Source organism: Chroicocephalus ridibundus, chromosome Z (assembly GCF_963924245.1).
Source record: "Chroicocephalus ridibundus chromosome Z, bChrRid1.1, whole genome shotgun sequence".
Lineage (NCBI taxonomy): Eukaryota > Metazoa > Chordata > Aves > Charadriiformes > Laridae > Chroicocephalus > Chroicocephalus ridibundus.
In genome coordinates this window covers 86,846,062-86,864,835 of record NC_086316.1, presented here as the reverse complement: position 1 = coordinate 86,864,835, position 18,774 = coordinate 86,846,062, and the positions used below count along the sequence as shown (strand labels likewise).

The following is an 18,774-nucleotide window of genomic DNA, read 5'->3' as shown; positions in this document are numbered from 1 at the left end:
GAGTGAAAAATTATTTCTCAACTGCACGGTTTTGCTTTACACATCAATCTCTTCACAGTGTAAATATGTTGGGAGAGGGTGCGCTGGAAATTTATTGTTGCTTTAATTTTGGAAGCAAACAATCCTCATCTGACTCTTTTAGTTTGTTTTTGTTCATATTTATGAGAATCTGCCTATAAGGGAAACACATTTATTTTGTTCTAAAAGGATGGGGCTGCACTAGAGGTTGGGCTTTGCTTTTCCTTCATGCCACCCTTAAAATAGGCTACTTAAAGGGCATTTCAAGAGTGAGATCAAGGTCTCTGGTGACTTTAAGCAAGTATGGCACTTTACTTGGTGGTACATCAGCTAGAGGAAGGTAGGGCTAAAAATGCAGAGCCACCACTGGCTCCAGCCTGGGGTACAGCAAAAGACCTGGTGTTTGTGCTGGCCAGAGCTTCTGAGGATGGAGAAAACACCTCAAACCCCAGCACGCTGCTGGGGCCAGAGCTCCAGCCGTGCGTCACTCACTAGCACCTGCCCCAGCTAATGCAAGGACAAGTGCTTATGCCTATCTAGCCCTACTGCTACCTCCTGCTGCCAGTAGCCAAGGTGACTCTTCTGCCCTCCTAGAAGAGAGGATGTCTACCACAGTACTTGCGGGAACTAGAGAAGGAGATGCCCCAAAGGGGCCAAAGTTTGTGTTGCCCTTTTTGAAAGGAATTTGCAGCTGAAATCCCTCTTGCGGCCAGCAAAAGTGGCAAAGCTTTAGACTATGTATTTATGACACAAGCTTTTATAGACTCTTTTCTCAGTTTAGAACTTGGAGTTAGTTTTCTTCCTATAGCAGGCAGTGACTGGAGGCTTTTCTTGAGCCCACGTTCTTGTCAGCTGCATGGGGGGAGGGAAAGTGTCTGTTTAGCTTTGTATAGGCCGCTTATCTGATAAAAAATGAAATGTATTAAGGGATTTGATGGTATCTCTTTCCCTTCTCTCTCAAAAGCAGTAATTCTGGGCTATAACGAAAGATCTGTTCATAATATTTAAAAAGGCCTGTTTCCTAGTAGTTTTGCAATGGCTTCGGGTCTTTCTGGGGACTTCAGTGTGTGTGTAAAAATATAGGCCTTTAATGTTCTAACTTTCTTCCACTTCTCTTAAGTTTCTGTTAATTAAAGCTTCTAGCCATACCACAGGTCAAAAGAGCCATTGATAGAAATGGGCAGTGCAGGCAGTCATTCAAATCAGCTCGCTGATGGGAAGGGAAAGGGGATGGGTGTAAATGCCTGTGACCAATGCTTTGAATTCATACTCTTTGTTGAGAAACTGATAGAAAAAAACAGATCCAAACACATGTATTCAGCCTTGATACTAAACTGGAGCTTGCCTATATACCCATGGTATTGGAAAAAATCCTCATAATGTCTTTTAAATTATTAAAAATTTGACGCCAGAATATTCTGGGAAAATCCTTAACATTTGCAGGTTGGCATCCATTCAGAATTTACATTGATTTACTCTTTTAGCTGCGGATCCAAAGTGAAATCAGTTGAAATTAAGTTGCATCATCCTGTTATAAAACAAAAAAGTCATAAAAATTTTATTGAGGCAAAGCTGTTTTCTGGAATCAGAAGATTTATAGGAATGCCTTAATGGATGTTATTGTCCACCTCACTATGGGAAATTACTCCTATAAAAGCACATGTTGGACTAGGGAAGAGGAGGGTGAAGTGAGAATATGAATATGCAATTCAAGCTGTAGTAAGGATCACCTCAGTCAGATAAGGGAATATCATTTCCTTTCATCAACAACCTCTTGAAAATGTTGAGTATCGTTTTGTTTGTCATTTAGCTAATGATACTGCTACAAGACAATAAATTTTTCCTGGTCCTGTATTTTTCTTTCATGCTCCTTTCCCAGAAAGGACACCTCTGCATTAGTAGCTTTAGTTTGATTTTTAATTCTGCGAGCCTTGGTGGGGAAAACAAAGCAGTACACAGAATTCATCTGTATTACTGGCTATCGCTGCTTTTGGGAGTGTGCAGCCATGCTGTTGAGAAATTGTCTGTCTCACATGTCGGGGGGAACATACATAGTCCTACTTAACTAAAAGATATACTATGATATTGTAATTATTTTAACTGTGTTGTTAGAGAAGATACAAAGCTGATTTTTGTTGTAATTGCCTATAGAAATTCCCATAGTTTCCTCAAGCGCTCTTTGCAGAGGTAGTGACCTCACTGATGACAGATGGCTCCTCTGCCTCCAGTTCTCTGAGCCTGGGCCAGTCATATCAGGGCAAACGGAAAATATCCTTGGGAAATGCTTCTGTGGTCCCTGATGAATGGAAAAACATTCATATTGTTCCTGGTTGGACTGTAAATTAAATACAATTCTGATTTCATGCTAAGGTTAAACTTGGGATCGGGGGAAAAAAACCCTGAAAAAACGTAATCCATCTTCCCTACCCCCTCCATGCCCATGGCATAATCAAACTTTCAAATAATCTGTCATAGGGAAACTGTCATTGGTGAATTTGCAAAAGCCAGTATGGCAACTGTCATGAATTATTCATAGCCACTATTTATCCCCCAGTGTTTCTTGTAAGCCAAGCACAATGAACACCATGTAGTACCTATAGTCAGCATTGCTCATTGCTGTTAGTGATTCTTCGGGGGGACCCAGACTCACATTCCAACTCTGAACAAACATTTCTGATGAGCATTTATGTGTCCTTTTTCTTTATCCTCCCCCCGCTTCCTGTAGAGGCTGTGGAGAGACTGATGTTTCCAACAATTAGCTCTCTTCAGAGTAACTCTGATCGTCTCTCCTTTCTGTGGCTGTTTTGCCATGAGTTGGGAACTAAAGGAACCCAAAGCAGAGGGTCAGTAATGCGAGGCGTAGGAGTAGCTGCACTACAGTTTCTGTCAGCAGAGGGCGAAGCCTAACTGGAAACCGAGAAGCCTGGAAAGTATTTTTAATGTAGCCACTGGGGTGCACCAGAGTCAGGCGATCAATCCTTTAAATAAGCTACTTAGTAGATTCTTTGGCCAAAGTAAACAAAAATAATACAACACAGTGACAGGCTTCTAAGTGCAACCAGTGAGCCAGTGGAAGAGCCGTGCACAAGTGCCTGGCTATTTATCCAAGGCTGGTAAACACAAAGATGAAGAAGTCAGGAATATGACCCACGGTCATGATGATTACCAGGAGTGCTCTTTGCCAAATGTGGGTCTGAAAGTCTGTCTGATTTCAGGGCATGGACAAATTTAGTTTTACTCAACATGGCAACAAGAGGCATTGGGGAGTTTAAGCCTGGGGACAAATCCAACATTTTCCCTTCAGATTTAAGCAAGATTTGCTTAGGGCCGACCCCTAGCTGTCAAGTTTGGGAGATGGAATTCTGTCTGGGTTTTATTTATCAGCCATCTAGTGAGCGAATTAATAGTGCGTGCTGGGCAAAATAACAGATTCATATTTTTCAAGGCTTGGAATGGTCAATAGTTTGGCGTTCCTGAACACAAAACATAAGAGCGCAATACTAACTGTATAATTTAGAAGCCATTCACTATTGGAGATCTTCCCCCAGTTACACATACCACAAGCTATAACAGCACAGAATGGTTTGAATTAAGCTCACAAGTCCTGCCAAATTACAGCAGAGCTATGGTCATTAGGTCTGTCCAGAACAAATGATGCAGTCTGGAAGCGCACAAGGGGGGCTCTGTGGAAGCGGTGACTAACAAACAGCAGCCAGCTGGGAGAACTCAGATGCACAACTTTGGTCTTGCATCTGTCGACTTGTTTTCCTGTGGCGCGCTGTAAGACCTGGGGCTGTCTGCACACCACAGAGCCAAACGCGGCTCATTCTGGTCTCACAGCTTCCCAAATGGACAAGGAGTGTCACCCGCGCCATGTCTGCAGCCGCAAGATCGAATGCAAACCTGTTATTTCAAGAGAAGGGAAATGAGGATGGCTAGATTTAGGAGCAAAGCTAGTAAGATAAAAATAATCATGTGTTTTTAATATAAATGTTCTGTCTCTTGTTCACAAGGTATTTATGCTCTTACTTTCACTGCAAATATTTCTGGCATTTGTTGAATTCTAAAGCTAAAGTTAGTTAGCAGAGCATTCGGTTGTTCATTTAAAGTGGCTCTTACTCATACTGTCATCTGAGCAAATGGTGCCCTTTCTGCTCTTTGTTTAGGTGTTCCTTCACAGACATACAGGAAGTGAGAAACAGCAAGTACGGATTGGAAAGCCATTTAGACAGGCTTCATGAGAAAAGTGGATTTTTTTTAGCTCAACTTTTTCTTTCCGAGATTATTTACACAAAGAAATGAATATTATCGTAATTTTATGACATGAGAAAAAGAGATGAAGAAATTTTCTTTAGCTGCAACAAAATGGCTATCTAGGAAAAAATAAGAAAGGGAGACCAAGAGCAAGAGTGTGTGGTCATTTTGCAGCCACAAATTAAATAGCGAGCATTCAGTGCAGCGAAACTTCTCACCTAATTGGTAGCTCTGGAGGTGCCTAATCATTAATATTTCTGACGGAAGAGGCCTACACGCAGTGCAGGAGCAATGCTGCCTCCTCGTCAGCGTGGCAGCAGAACTGGCGGGTTGCAGCTGCAGGGTAAGCAGATGCTGCCCAAAGGCTGCTGCACGGAGCCTCGGCACCTGCTCAGACCCTGCAGCTCCCTCGTGTCACACGCGCCACTGCTGCGGCACCCAGCACTCACACACCACGGGCACTCCCCGGAAAGACCCAATGGTTGACTGAATATTTATGATGAATTCGTCGGAATATTTTGATCTCAGTTATTGCTCTCTGCTGACAGCGCATTGCTCTGCTTTAACTAGTTTCTGGAGTCAGGGTCAATGCTTGATATAAAGAGATTTTCTTGCTGAGCGCAGGGGTGTGTTTGCCCGTGGAACTCATGTTCTGCTGATGTGTCTGCAGCATAGACCTGACGGCTCTAGGAAAGGAGCTCAAGTATAAAGTCTCAAGTCTGTTATTTCTCCAAAGGAGTGAGATAACAGTTCATTATCTTGCTGAACTCCAGGGCATACTCCTGAAGTAACAATGGCAGTAAGAGGCTTAAACTTCCTTTGGGTAAGCACGTAACTTACTTGGAGAGGAGAGGAAAAAAAAATATTGAGACTTTGAGGTTCATCTGTCTGTTTATAGCAGGCTATCTGAGTGGTTTCTCTAGAGCAGTGCAGGCTCGCTACCTCTAACTTAGAGGGTAACTTGGTCTGGTACGAACAGCTTCACATGACAAATAATAGCAAAATACATTTGGAGGTTCCCTTCCTTGAAATACATATTTAACATTCAAAAACTCTGACTTCAGAGAATCTGAAAATAAAATATTGGTATGAGAAGACAAAAAAGACTCCTAAATACTTACGATGAGAAAGCTGAACTCCAGAATAGTTTTTCTTATTGAAGTTAACCAGCAGTAATTATTTAATTCCTTAGAAGATTAAGGTGTGCTGTTCACTTTACAATTATCTGCAGAGTCTTCAGCACCATGGCTGCAACAGCTTGCCTCAAATAATTGGGGATCCATCCTCCATGGTTAGGCAATTGCGACACTGTTTCAAAGCAGCACCAGCAAAATGTATAGATGACTTTTTTCGGCTGTAAGGGGGACTGCCAATATACATAACTGTTTTGGTATGTGCTGAATAAGCAATAAATATTAGCTTTTAGGTATACTAGACAAACTTTCAGAATCACATTGTCCACCGAAGAGATTTCTTTCCTCCTGGGGTGGAATTACTGATGCTAGGAAAGCAGTCAGCATGAGGTTTCAGCTTTTCTACTCCTTCTGTGCAGAGGAAGACTAGAGATGCAAAATGGGACAGTTAGGTATAAATTCATGCAGATATCGTCCCTTTTTTTCATGAGGTATTTTATTATATTTTCACCACTGGCACCATTCTTTTGTAGGAGAAAGTTTGGCAAACTATTTTGCAATAAAGAGGCTGATCTGTCAGAAAGAGTTTGACCTTCTCAGAGCAACAGTGTTTTCTTTAGCACTCTGCAATCTGCATAGAAGTTCTCTGGAATGCTGTGCAGTGAGCCCGTTGTGTTCATTTCAGTGCTAAATCTTGTTATTTTTTTGTGCAGTGGTAACTCACAGTTCATATCTCAGGACCTTGTGTGTCCAGTGAACCAAAAGAATAGGGTAGAACATGCACTTACTAAGGTTACCAAAAAAGGAGAGGAGCACCCTGGCCTGCCTTCTCCCTTCTCCACCCTGGTAATTTGACCAAAAATTACTACTTGAAAAAGCAGGTGCAGCTTTTAGAAAAAGCTGATTGAGCTTAAACAGCAGGCACCAGAAGGAATGTCAGCAACCAGTGGCAGGGTGAGGATAAGAGGGGTGTAGGTGCTGGGCCTACTCCCTGGCTTTGCTAGCCCACTGAAGAAGGGAGAAGTAGCAGTGGGAGATACGGTGGTGGCTTGGGAACTGTGAAGGCTGGATGAGACTGCCTTCCGCAGGAAGGCTTGGCTCCTTAGAATCACAGAGAGAATCATGGAATAGTTTGGGTTGGAAGGGACCCTTAAAGGCCATTTAGCCCATCCTCCCCTGCCATGAGCAGGGTCATCTTCAACTAGATCAGGCTGCTCAGTGCCCCATCCAACCTGGCCTGGAACATGTCCAGGGGTGGCAAAAAAATCCTTGAGATCTTGCAGTCAAGCCTGGCTGAGGGAGGAGCGTAGCACAGAATTTACGTACATGGTTTGGATGAAAACAGCTTCTGGTCTGCCAACACCTTGTGCTGCAACCTTGTCTCTTCATGGTAGTCGAAAGAACTGTTTATAGAGAATGATCTATAATGGATTTCATTTATATGTTACTGAGAAAAAGTTAGCCAGTGGACAATTATATTGCCAACTAAATGAAATGAAAAATAGTAGCCAGGACACAGACCTGGCTCTTCAACCCTTTTCCCGCTTCTGCCACTACTTATTACCTGGTTTCTTTCACCCCTCAGTGTCTCGCTTTGATTTTCTGTGACAGTTAGTGCTTTTCAAAACAGCATGGGTGGAAGAGACTTGCTTAATGTTTTTAATTTGCTTCTGAGTGAACACTCATGCTCTGCCTCCCTGTGCTGAAAATGAATCTTGAAATCCCATTTGGCTTTTTTTTTCTTTGTTACTACAGATACAAAGGCTTTAAAGGCAACTGCTCGTTTTCCTTCATTGAGCAGTTCAGAGCCCTCCACCAGTGCAATAAGTACTGTGAGATGCTGGGGCTGAAATCTCTCCGAACCACTCATCAAAAACAGCGGAAAGCAACATCCATGAAAATCAAAAATCTACCAAACTCATCAACTATAAAGCAAACAGTGCCCAAGAAAGCAAGAGAACCTAGAGACTTCATTTCTTCGGAGCACTGAGTTGCACTGTGCCATCTTGCAAAAACTCCTCTTGAAGATACGTAGTGGTGACAGGCACCAATGACCCTCTGGGGGATAACTTTAGTCTTTTGCCTCGTGACATTATTTTGAAGTCATCCAGATGCTGATGCCAGCAACAAAGAAAGGAGCTGATTCTATGGTCTCGGTACCTGGGATTTAACACCCGGGCAAGGTTTTGAAGACAAACTAATCCATCTGCCTGGATTATCTTGTAACCCTTCTCTGTATTGGTACCTGCACATCTTGAGTCTTGGACATTGAGTGCACCACAGTTCACTGGAGAACAGCTTCCCTTCTGTGTGTCTGCACCTGTGACCCTGTGGGTTCAGCTGCTACGTAAACATCAATATATTGAAGATGCCACTTAGTAATAAGTTTTGCACAGTGTTGTTGCTCAGGCTGCTATAGAAAAAATGTTTTCTTTCCCAGATTTTTCCATATTGTAGTACTACTATACCCCATTCTTGTATTTTTTCCTCCCACTTACACATCCTTAATACAAGACAAAGCCACTCATGATTGGACATTTCTGTCTTCTGCTCACCACAAAATTAGCTAGCATCTTTAAGGTCCTCACAAAGTGATGTCATTAGCTTAAAGATGGGCAACTTGTGTGATTCTTCATAGAATTCCTTGCTTTTGATGCAAGCTTCCTTGAATCTACACTTAACCCCATGGCACAGTACTGTTATGCTTGCACCAGTCCTAGTGTAGGATAGGGGTTTGGAGTCTGCATGTTGCCAAACAGCTACCATCTGAAATTTGCCATTATGTACAGAGGGTATTTCTGTACCTTGCAGCATTTTCAACTGGAATAAGTACAATGACTTTTCTGTGTAGCGAAGAGTTGTTTTTTAAAGGAACATGACGGGTGCCCTGGGCCAGTACCTGTCTGCTGAAGATTCATGATTTATCCAAAGTGCCTAGGCAGGGCCAGAACTGAAAAAAGATACTGTGCTCCATCAAACCTAAGTGTAGCTTATGTGGCAATTTGCAGCCAGACGAGGGAACTGCACGTCAGAGGGCTGCAGCAAGTTTACTGGAGGAGGCAGTTGAAAACCCAGCCTGCAGCACCTAACACAGGATACAAACACTGAACGTCATAGACTTTTCTTCCTTGTGTGATCACTAAATACCAGGTGGTGCCAGAGGCCAGTACCTGTGTGTAAGAGTCCCATCAGTGCAGAGGAAGATAAAAGCCATTTCAGACTGGGTTGTGCTTTGCATTGGTAAGCAGTGGGTGCTGAGTAAGAGAGAAACTGCTGGGGACTAGCTGACACTAGTGACAGAAACTCATCTGACTGCAGTGCAGATGTACCATCTAGGCTTGTCATCCTGGGCTCCCTTCATGGTTAATGGAGGTCTTCTCAATGGAATTCACAGCAAAGTGCAGGTCACCTGAAAAACAAACATTTGGAATAGTTTAGATTAACTGTATCAAGAACGTGCCTATGTCTCTCCAATGAGGGAAGAGGAAGCCACATGTCAGACAGACATCTGTATTTTAAATTCCTACTGTTACATGGGATGAGGTTCACCAGAGTTGTTCTGAAGCATTTGAGTTTTTAATAGATTTCTGCTAACTTGGGGGAAACCAACCACAAAATGGTATTGCAGAAATTAGGATGGTATTGTAGTCCACATAAAATTAAATATATGAAATGCTATTTGAAAGATGAGTTTTTAAATAGAAAATGCCAAAGAAAGGCAAAAACTTAGAGCGTGACTGAAATCTGGATCAAAACATTGGGAATGAAACCTTGACAAAACGGTTACAATGTACTGAGGATGGGAAGCCATTCATTTCAAAATAAAGGTTAATGACGATGCCGTGCTATTGCAGAGAACGTGAAGCATCGCAGCAGAATGGAGGTAGAAAAGTGCACAGAGCAGAAGTTCTGAGGGAGTTACCAAGCACAGCAGGCAGAGGGAGATGAGGCACAGGTGAGGCAGGTGGGCTTATTGGTACCCTCTGTGCTGTAGGGAAGAGGTTTTCCCGGGGAAGCGCCATTGTTCTGGTGTCTCAGTTGTTCAGACCAGGAACCAGCCTGGCTTTACCCACATCTCTCTCTCACCCAAAGGAAGTTTACACCGTGCGTGGCCAGACAGCACAGCTCGCAATGGGGGTGGCAGCAAGCCACTTTCCACTGCCACCTGGCAGTCATCAGTGCAGCACAGATTGGAGCCTGGAATTCCGTACTCTGTCGGTGTTTATTGCTGCCTGTGGTTCTGGGTAGCTTTGGTGGGGAAGAGAAGATGTTGGGAATGGGGCATAACTGGATGCTTGGCCATGTTGCAGCTGGAACTATTGGGTCAGTCAGGGGCATGAATGTCAGTGCCAGGCAGTTAGCATGAAGCTGGCCACCCAGCGCGGGGGACCATGCAGTTTGGCCAACACTGTGTCACCGCCTGGCTGAGCAGCCCTTTCCCCTTCTGTGGCGGTGGGAGAGGGTCTCAACAATAGCTCTGCTCTTGACAGCTTTCCATCCATGGAGAGTGCCAATATGGGAAGGAGAGCTTACCAGAGGTCTCTCCAGTTTGTCTGTAGCCATGCGTGTCAGTAGTGTGCTGGACGGTGTAACACACCCCAGTTCCGGGGCTGCTCATCAAAGCCAAGGGACAGTGTGAGGTGCCTGCATAAAAAAGATGAGGTCTGGTGTAGCCATTGAACTTGAATTCTCTCATGCACCGCTCTAACTAGAGCAGGCTGCCGTGGGGGCTATTGCCTGATGCAGATGCTGCACGTGTGCACTTGTGCGTTTGCGGGCCATCCTCGCTTTACCTCAGCTGCTCTTGTCTGTCTGTCATGTAGGAGCTGAAAACTGGCGCCTGAGCTTTCTGAAGTAGACAGTTTCTGGTTGTTCAAGAAACACCAAGTATGATAGTGGCATGTAGCATCTTTGGGAAGGAAATTTGCTCCCGTCTCCCCTCTTTCCGATCTCTAGGAGACGGGGTATTGGGAAACCAACACTCCCCCACTGCCACAACTTCAGAGAATTAATTCCGTTGAGATTTCATGTTATGTAATAACACGCCATCATATTTGGATTAAATAGATATACACCCAGCTAAAATGGATGATTTTCCACTGCTCAGGAGTTTATTGAAGGTATTTTGTTTGTTAATGGACATATTACATTGCTGATGTATTACAATACCGTGTGAGTCACAGTGCCTGAATCTCGGTCAGTGGAAATTCTAACTGATGATAATAGGCAAAACTAGCAATACACTGGCTTAAAGCAGTCATTTTTCTGTAATAGGAAAAAAGCTTCAATTATAATAATGTCACATGATCGTGTTAAAATTCAGTCATTGCCCTTGAGTTCAGCTACACATGCAATTACATTGAAATAATTATACATAAATAGCTACCAAATGTAGAAGATGCTTGCCCGATTACCTCAGGTTAAAGCCATCTGGACAAGTTTTAAAACCTTGCTCTGTCGTGGTGCTCAGATGATTGCTCTGTGGCACATCTAAGGGAAGCAGAGAACGGAGTCTTTGCCTTTTGTTCGTTGCCTTGTTGCCCCATGCTCTTTCACTCCTGCCGAGCTCTCTGGGCTGCCCTCCTCTGCTTGGCTGGCAGGTGGGAACTCCGGCAGGAACACCTTGTCTGTGCAGTAACAAAACCATCCTCAGTTCCTCACTGTCCTTTCTGGTCACGGTATAAAGTGTTTAAACTTTAGATAGTCTGACAGTGACACAGAGAGGGCTCCAGTGGGCATGTCAAAAACTGATGGGAAATGATGATTAGCAGACTGTTTCTCTGCCCATGTCCAAATTTTCATGTCAGATTTTTTTGAAAAAGACTTTGCTAATAATAGCTGTTCTTTGTAGACTGGTAACTGGCCACTCTACCCACCTTAGTCTTGCTGTTACAGAAAGTACATATATACCCTGTATCAGGAAGTATTTCCTGGCTATCTGAAAAAGAATGAAACCTGAGTGCATCTAAACTCCACTTTATACGAAGGTCTAAACCAAGAAATCAGTCTGGGAAGAGAAAGCTTGCTCCTATTTATGTCAGTTGACTTTGGTGGCAGAAGATTCGCCTGTAGAACTATGGTTTTACCTTGGTGTTAGCAATACACATCAGCTGGATGCCTGCGAAGTCATAAGAAGTGAAATAACAGTTATCAGTAGGGTAAGCAGTATTCTCATTGGGCTGGGCTTACTGGCCCACTGAGATGAATGGGAGAGACGGCTGCCTGTTTTACAGACAGGGTTTTAACCTGAGCCAAAGTCTGCTTTTTGCCTTTTACATGAGGGAACCAAAGCATGGGGTTTGTGAGCAAGTCAAGTAACTGTGTATTCTAATCTCAGCAGAGACATCGGCAAAGCAGAAACTGGAACCCATTTTTTTAAGGAGCACATAGAGGTTACTTCTTGCTGCTAGCACTTGCATTATTATATTAATGAATATTCTTAAGCACACACAGAATGAATGAATTGCACTGTGTCCTGATAGCAATTTTGAAATGTTACGCTTTTCATAGGGCACCACTGTAGTTTAGGCTGAAGCACTAATGCTTTGTGATTTAAATTCTATTACATAGACTAACAATGATAAAATACTCAAGAACAGAGTCAATAAAGCATCTACAGGGTGTTTCTTCTTTTGCAAAAGTAATTAATCACATGAATGGCCTATAGGTATTGGGTTTTTACATGTATGTGTCCCTATAGATAAGCTGATAATTCTCGCTGTTCTTTCACAGTTTTTCGTAGAATCATAGAATAGTTTGGGTTGGAAGGGACCTTTAAAGATCAAAAGTGCTTTATGTGCTTTAAAAAAAAATATCTGAGTTCCAGTGGTAATGTTTTTCAAAAACAACTTAAGAGATTTCAGTGTATAGGTCCATATCCACAAACAAACTATTAGGCGCATAACCCTTAAGTTGATCTTTTTTCAAGAAACGTCTTAGAACTTTATTGCTCAGTGAAAACTCGCCACCTCTGTCCCTTTTGAAATAGAGCCTTGAGTACATTTGAAAATGTCAGCTGCATGTTCAGAAGTGGTCAATGGTGAATGAACATCAGTTCTCCCCAGATTCAACAGTAAAGCTTCCACTTTTGAAAACCCGGGCACAGCTGCTGGGAATTGGCTGCAGGCTCTGGTTCCAGCTTTAGATCTGAAATAACAATCTCACCCACAAGGACAAAGGCCATGGGTATAGAAGACAGTCAGCCTGGTCCTGAAATATGAGAAGATATGTCTTGAGTGCAGAAGAGTTGTCTCTAAAACTAGAAAATTGAGAAACTTTTAACCAAAATGTCTGCAGCATTTTTTAACCCGTGCAGGAAGATAGATCCTTGCCATAGAAGTTAGATTATCCTTTATTTCAAGTTTCCAAATGCAAAAAGCCAAACTGCTAAGCTTCAGGATTTGAATGTATGACTGACTAGTCTTTGCAGTGCTATGATACGTATCTCCAGTCCTTACGCATACCGCTGCTGTACACATTGCTTGGCTCCAGGTCTCCAGCGGATGCAGCATTGGAAGGCAGCTGATGTGTTTTCAATGCCGTGCCTTGAATATTTACTCACTTCAAGGAGACGTAAGATGCAGGACCCCATGAGAAAACAGGCAGCATGTTTCCCAATCCATTCCTTATCCCACATAGCAAGAGAAAATTGTATGCAACTCTTACTGGAGGAACTTTCCAGTATAACTCCCGCAGCTTAACCTCGCATAACCTAACAGTGAACTGCAAGGATGTTGCTCCGTTATACCTTAATTTCCTTTCTTTTCTCTTCAAGAAACTTCAGTGTATCTAATATTTGTGTGGGTGTTGGAAAGGTCATGTTACTCTACAATAAAAGCCTCAGTAAATAACTTTTCATTTTTGAGTTTTAAGAGCCCAGTAGTAAGAAAGTAATAGGAAGAGAGAATTAATCTACACTGCTGTCCTGGCACAGAGCACCAGGGGAAGGTTAGGAACTGTTTCCCACGTGGATGTTTGACTGAATATTTGAAATGGGTTTCCTTTAATAACATCACAAGTAGAAGCTGGGGAGCCTGTACTGCCATTCTGCTGCTGGAATACCAGCAGCAGTGGTTCATGCTTTGCATCTCTGAAACACCGAATCAAGTGGAATAAGCCGTGATGACATTGCAAATGGTAGAGCTCATCCAAACTGACAGACCTCATCTCCAGCTCTTTCTGTTGAAATGGTATGGATACTGTCTCAGGCAGGCAGCACGTGAGGCGCACTGAGTGGGAGGAGAGAAACAGTGTAAGATGGTCTTCAAACAAGAAAAACGGCAGCGCCAGTAATCAGGAGAAGGGCGAGCAAGTCTGGGACAGACTCTCTAGAAAGCACCCCAGGCATGGTGAAGGAGGGAAGGGACTTCATTTCTCTCTCAATCAAAGGCTGAGGAGGAAAGGAGCTGCCGTGAAAACATTACACAGACTCAAATCATCCATACAGTTGTGAAATGGAAGGAAACAAAGCTGAAAGCACTTGAAACCTGAATAAATGATGTTTCGAGTTAGAAGTAATAGCTTTTTAGCAGAATTTTGCAAATGTTTGAAAAATGTCATGAGCCTCTCAGTCAATTCAAGTTCCAAACGTATGTTTTAATTTGGTGTCAGAATAAGAGCCAGAGTTTCACTACATCACCCAATTGGCTTCAGTATTCTATTGTCACGGTCAATCCAACGGGAAAAAGAAAATCCCAAACTGGCCTTGTTTTTCAGAGGTGATCGCAACCCCGTCGATTCCACTGAAATCCACATTCCTAATGATGACATTGTAATGATGATTCCTTAAGAAGACTCGTGTGCTTTACGATGGGAATCTGGAAGCGCACGTAGCAGAGGATGTGTTTCCCACATGTTATGGTGGGGTTGCTTATGAAAGAAAGAGCAGAGTCATCCTGACATACATGTAAAAAGGTTATTTATTCCTCAGCACGGTGGGAAAACGTATTGCTACAGTTCACGTTCTTTTCTGAATTGATGTCTTGTCTACCAGTAGCTATTTAGTGTGATAATGGCGTTTGATAGACTGGACACAAACACCATTGTCACACTCCACAGCTCTGGTAGTAGTGGATCGTTAGTCCGTGGAAGAAGTAATACACAGACAGTGCAGACTTCAGCATGGGGACTTCAAAGATCTGCAAAACACAGCGAAAAGACCATGTTCATGCATATTTATACGTGGTACATCAGGATTCTCATCAAGGAAGTGGGAGACAGGATTCCGAATGTTTTTGAGGTGAATATTTTGTCTCAGTTAGCTGTAGAGCTCTGAGTGGGCTTTGAAGTAGCTTTAAGGTCCCATCTCTCCTAAGGAGATGGACAAGCGCCTTGAGAAAGAAAGTCCTCTCCTAAGAGAGAGATTTATGAAGGGAGGGATAAATCACGCTCTGCAGGGACCTGTGTCTTTCTCTTGTCCATGGAGACAGCTCAGAATAAGCACCTGACTTTTATAGAGCTGTGTTAGACCTGAGGAATCACGATGCTAAAGATTAGATGGAGACGTCTCTCTGTGCCAAGAGATGAGGATGGAACATCTTGCTATAATGCTTTTGCACTATCCATCTCATTTATTTTTAGGCTGGGTAAATGCATTCCTATTTTTACATAATTGGGAGCATTTGTTAACCATTTGTAATACAACTAGACTTTCCAATAGTCTTCTGGATCCGGTTGCATTTTAGCAAAAGACGGTTAAGCAAGTTAAAGCATTCAAAAGGCACTCTGAGATGCTCAGAGAACTCCTCCCATGGGCTTCACCTCCCTGTCACTCCCAGTTTTTATCTTTCCTAGTTCAGGGCCCTGGTGGTGGGTCACTGCCACACGTGACAGCCTCAGTGCCCCTGCTTTATTCTCGCGCTGCTCTCAGCAGCATTCCAGCTGAGAAACGAGACACAGGCACAAACCTCTGTCATCACCCCTTTGTAAAATCTCAATGTTTGAGGTATGTATGCTGAATGCGGTACAGTATGGAGGAAAATGACATTTCTGTACTTGTTGAGACCAAGCAGTCGCCATTTAAAATATCGGCTTTTGTAAGTAGGAGAGGCAGTCCTTAGCTTGAATCAGGGCATGCTGCGATCTGCGAAAAGCACGGCTCTGTGTGCCCCAAAATAAGGGATTGTGTATGGGCAACTACCTCTAGGCCAGCTGAAGCCCTGGAGCTTGTGGGGAGTAGAATGTGGCGCCCTGAAGGAAACGATCCAGCAAAGAATCTGCTCTCCAGAGGAGATGCAGAAAGAGCAGCCCTGGTTTGAGAGAGTGGAAGGAGCTGTAATAAGAAATGGTTAAGGACAGGGGCACAGGGCTTTCAAATAAAGATGTTTATGTGCAGATCATCAGGTAGGGAAATTAGTTCACTCTATTCTGCAGCATCCAAAGTTGAAGTGCCAGCAGAGGAGACACTAACACGTACCAACTAGGTGACTGCCACATGTAGTGAGTACGTCTGAACCACCAGCACACCCTGCGCAGTGTAACAAATCATTTTGTCTGCAGTCCTTACCTTTTGATCCAACTTTGTGTCTTTTCTGCATCTTTTTCTTAAATGTAATCTGGTTCAACCAGTGTTGATCGGTCAGTGCAGACTCACCGGGGCTCAGGACTAGTTTAACTGCAGATTTGCAAGTGCATCTAATCGATCCTGGGTGAAAGCATGAGCTGGCAGTATGAGCTGGAGTTCTGAGTGCCCCTTGGCTAGTAAACAGCAGAGAAATGAACCTGTTTTGTTTCTCAAAGGTGGTTATTACAACTGCTCTGTCATTCTCATCGTTGTCAAGGAAAAAAGCCTATAAATGCTTGGGCAGGGCTGAAGCTTTTCCAAGCGCTTTTCATCTCTCACTGATTTTGTCTCTGTTTTGAGTCTGTATGTGCTGTGGTGGGAGAGTTGTGCATTTGAATGCATAGGCAGAGCTGTCAGGCAGATCCGCAGATCCGCAGGTTAGGCCACTCTGAAATCACAGCTACAAGGCAGACATCTCTAAGAGAAGGTACGGAGCTGCAGCGCACCCTGTGCAGCAAAGTGGCCCTGAGGCTTTTGAATTAATGATGGCAAATACAGAGTCACACCCAGAACATATTCTGTCTAGTTAGGATTCAGCTTGCAGTTGTAGACCTGGGGTCCACGAGGCTATTTTTAATAAATATGCCCATGCCTATAGGTGATAATGAGAAACGAATGCCAAAGGAATGCAAGTACTGTACGTGACTTTCTAATTCATCACAATATCAGTGTTTTTCCCGCATACGTTTCCTCATACACATCCTGCTCTAATGAAGCTCTCTGAGGAAAAGGCTGACAACTGCTGGCAGCTGCCGTGCAAAGAGCAGTAGGGCCCTGGCAGAAGTTCCTCTAGATTGTACAGTGAAATGTGTCTGACAGTAGAGAGCCAGGCAAATGATGCAGGGCAAGCAAGCAGTTTTCGAGTTCCACAACTACGTGGAAGCTTCTGGCAATTCAACAGGAATATTTCCAAGACAAAAGGTAATGAAAGAAAGAGAAATGGGCACTAGTTTTTAGTACTGCAATGGGGGGAAAAAAACCCCAAACAAGGGGAAAGTTACTAGACATTACAGAGAGAAAGCAAAGTATAAACATCAGAGAAAAAAAAACAAACCACTTTTTGCTTCTCTTCTGCTAGACGTTTGTATAAAGACTATTATTGGAAAGTTCCAGTTGAGGAGATCATTGTGAAGAACAGGAGGGTTTTTCAAGAAGCATTTTAATGGATCACAGAACCTGTCCTTTTTGTATATCTGGGCTTGAAAGCATTCCTGTAACACCGGTGAAGTCTAACCATGCTTACTGTCAGCTTCCCTGACGCTCTTTTTTTTTTTAACAATAAACATTTAGGGTGGCTTGCCCACTGACACGAATAAAAGCCTAATCTCTTTAAAGTGCAGGCAGAGATCACTATGTAGAAGACATTAAAACCAGTTAAATTACACAGACGGGCCACAGGCATTTGCGGATATTTTGGTATGCTGAAGTGCCTTGTATTCAAAATTCACCTGCACTATTTTATTTTTGTTAGTACATTTTAGCATTTCCTTTTCCTCACATGAATCAGGCGCAGGAAGGCACTTACCGTCGAACACAACTGCCTGATGCTGCTCTGGTGTGTCGCTAGGGCTTGTCAGAACTGGGACTCTCTCGCATGGCGCTTTGCTGAATAGCACTGTGTTCGGGTCTTTGGAGGTCTTGGGTTTCTTTTATGAGTTCCCAGCAGCGGTCAGCTCTTGAAAGCCTCTGTTTCCAGTGGACACCTTTCCCTCCCCCTTTATGGGATCCTGAGGTTTGAAAGTAAACAATTCATTCTCTTTCTGATAAGTCATATTAAAATATTGATCTGGGGGAGGGAGACGGCCCTCACTGCACAGAGCCAGAGGCACCTTTAGTCAAACAGACTAAGAAATGGAAAAAACGCTCTGAAATCTCAATTTTCTCTGTCCCTTCAGAGAGAGCATATGTGGGTAGGGGAAAATGCACACTATAGGTTTTATTCAGCTGCCTGTTTTGCTTAAATCTGAGATGAAGGGTATTTACTCTGTCTTCATATTAATTGCTTACTTCTTCCAGCGAGACTGGTTTCATCAGTTCCTCAGATTGCAGTGCTAATCTTCCTGTTCAGTGCTGGCTCTTACCACTCTTTTTTCATTTTTTAATTTTGATTTACTGTCTTTTCTGCACAGGTATTTTCAGAATTCTCAAAGATCCTGTCTCATTTTTAATAGGTTTTACTTTCCAGCACGCCCGTGAGATGGGGGAAAATGTCTGACTGCAGTTGAGCCTATCTGAACACCTATGGCAAACCAGGAATTAAACACCCGATTCAGGACCTCATCCAGATAATCAACAACTAGACCATTGCATAAACCCCCGCATTCAGGGCATGATAAATTTCACACTTCTTGTGAAGGCTAGTATGGGATTTGAGCCTGAGATTTCTCTAAACATGAATTAAAATCACACTTTCGGTATGATAACCTTCCTGATAGTTAGCTAAACTAATTAGTACGTCATTGCTTACCTCTATTACCATGCTTCTGTTCCATTAGAACATATGTATTTTGTAACAGTCTTCAGTAAAAGTAATGTTTTTTTTTAAGAAAAGTGAAGTTTTCAATATAATACCTCACAGAAGTGAGGAATGAGGTCACTTTACTGGTTTTGGCTGGATGTGTCCATCCGGCAGCAGAAAACCACTGCAAAACCAAATCTGGAAAAAATTCTGTATCTTGGACTCTCCCTGCTTTCCAGCTTTGGTGTAGCTCGGCTTGGATAGAACCCAGCTGCAGCTCCTGTCCTTGTTCAGACACCTTCCCTCACCACTGCCGGGGGAGATGGAAGGGGCCAGTGTGTGCAAGCTCT

The 18,774-nt window shown here is 43.2% G+C and overlaps 1 protein-coding gene and 1 long non-coding RNA gene across 4 annotated transcripts in view; one reads left to right on the top strand and one right to left on the bottom strand.

Annotated features, from left to right (window-relative positions):
• ALPK2 (alpha kinase 2) overlaps nt 1-18,774 on the top strand; it is a 77,708-nt gene that overhangs the window by 34,728 nt on the left and 24,206 nt on the right. Inside the window, exon 13 of the mRNA XM_063320556.1 lies at nt 7,161-8,645. Coding sequence (XP_063176626.1) covers nt 7,161-7,395 — 235 coding nt within the window. The 3' untranslated portion in view covers nt 7,396-8,645. The remainder of the gene's footprint in view (nt 1-7,160; nt 8,646-18,774) is intronic.
• On the bottom strand, nt 5-17,909 carry LOC134508675 (uncharacterized). 3 transcript variants are annotated; one of them, XR_010069122.1, is made up of 6 exons: nt 17,492-17,909; nt 10,820-11,032; nt 9,939-10,049; nt 8,576-8,814; nt 5,394-5,831; nt 5-3,921 (listed from the first exon to the last, which is right to left on the bottom strand). It is a non-coding gene; the product is annotated as an uncharacterized LOC134508675 (long non-coding RNA). The 3 variants fall into 3 exon arrangements; XR_010069123.1 differs by having other exon boundaries at nt 8,735-8,814; XR_010069124.1 differs by lacking the exon at nt 9,939-10,049.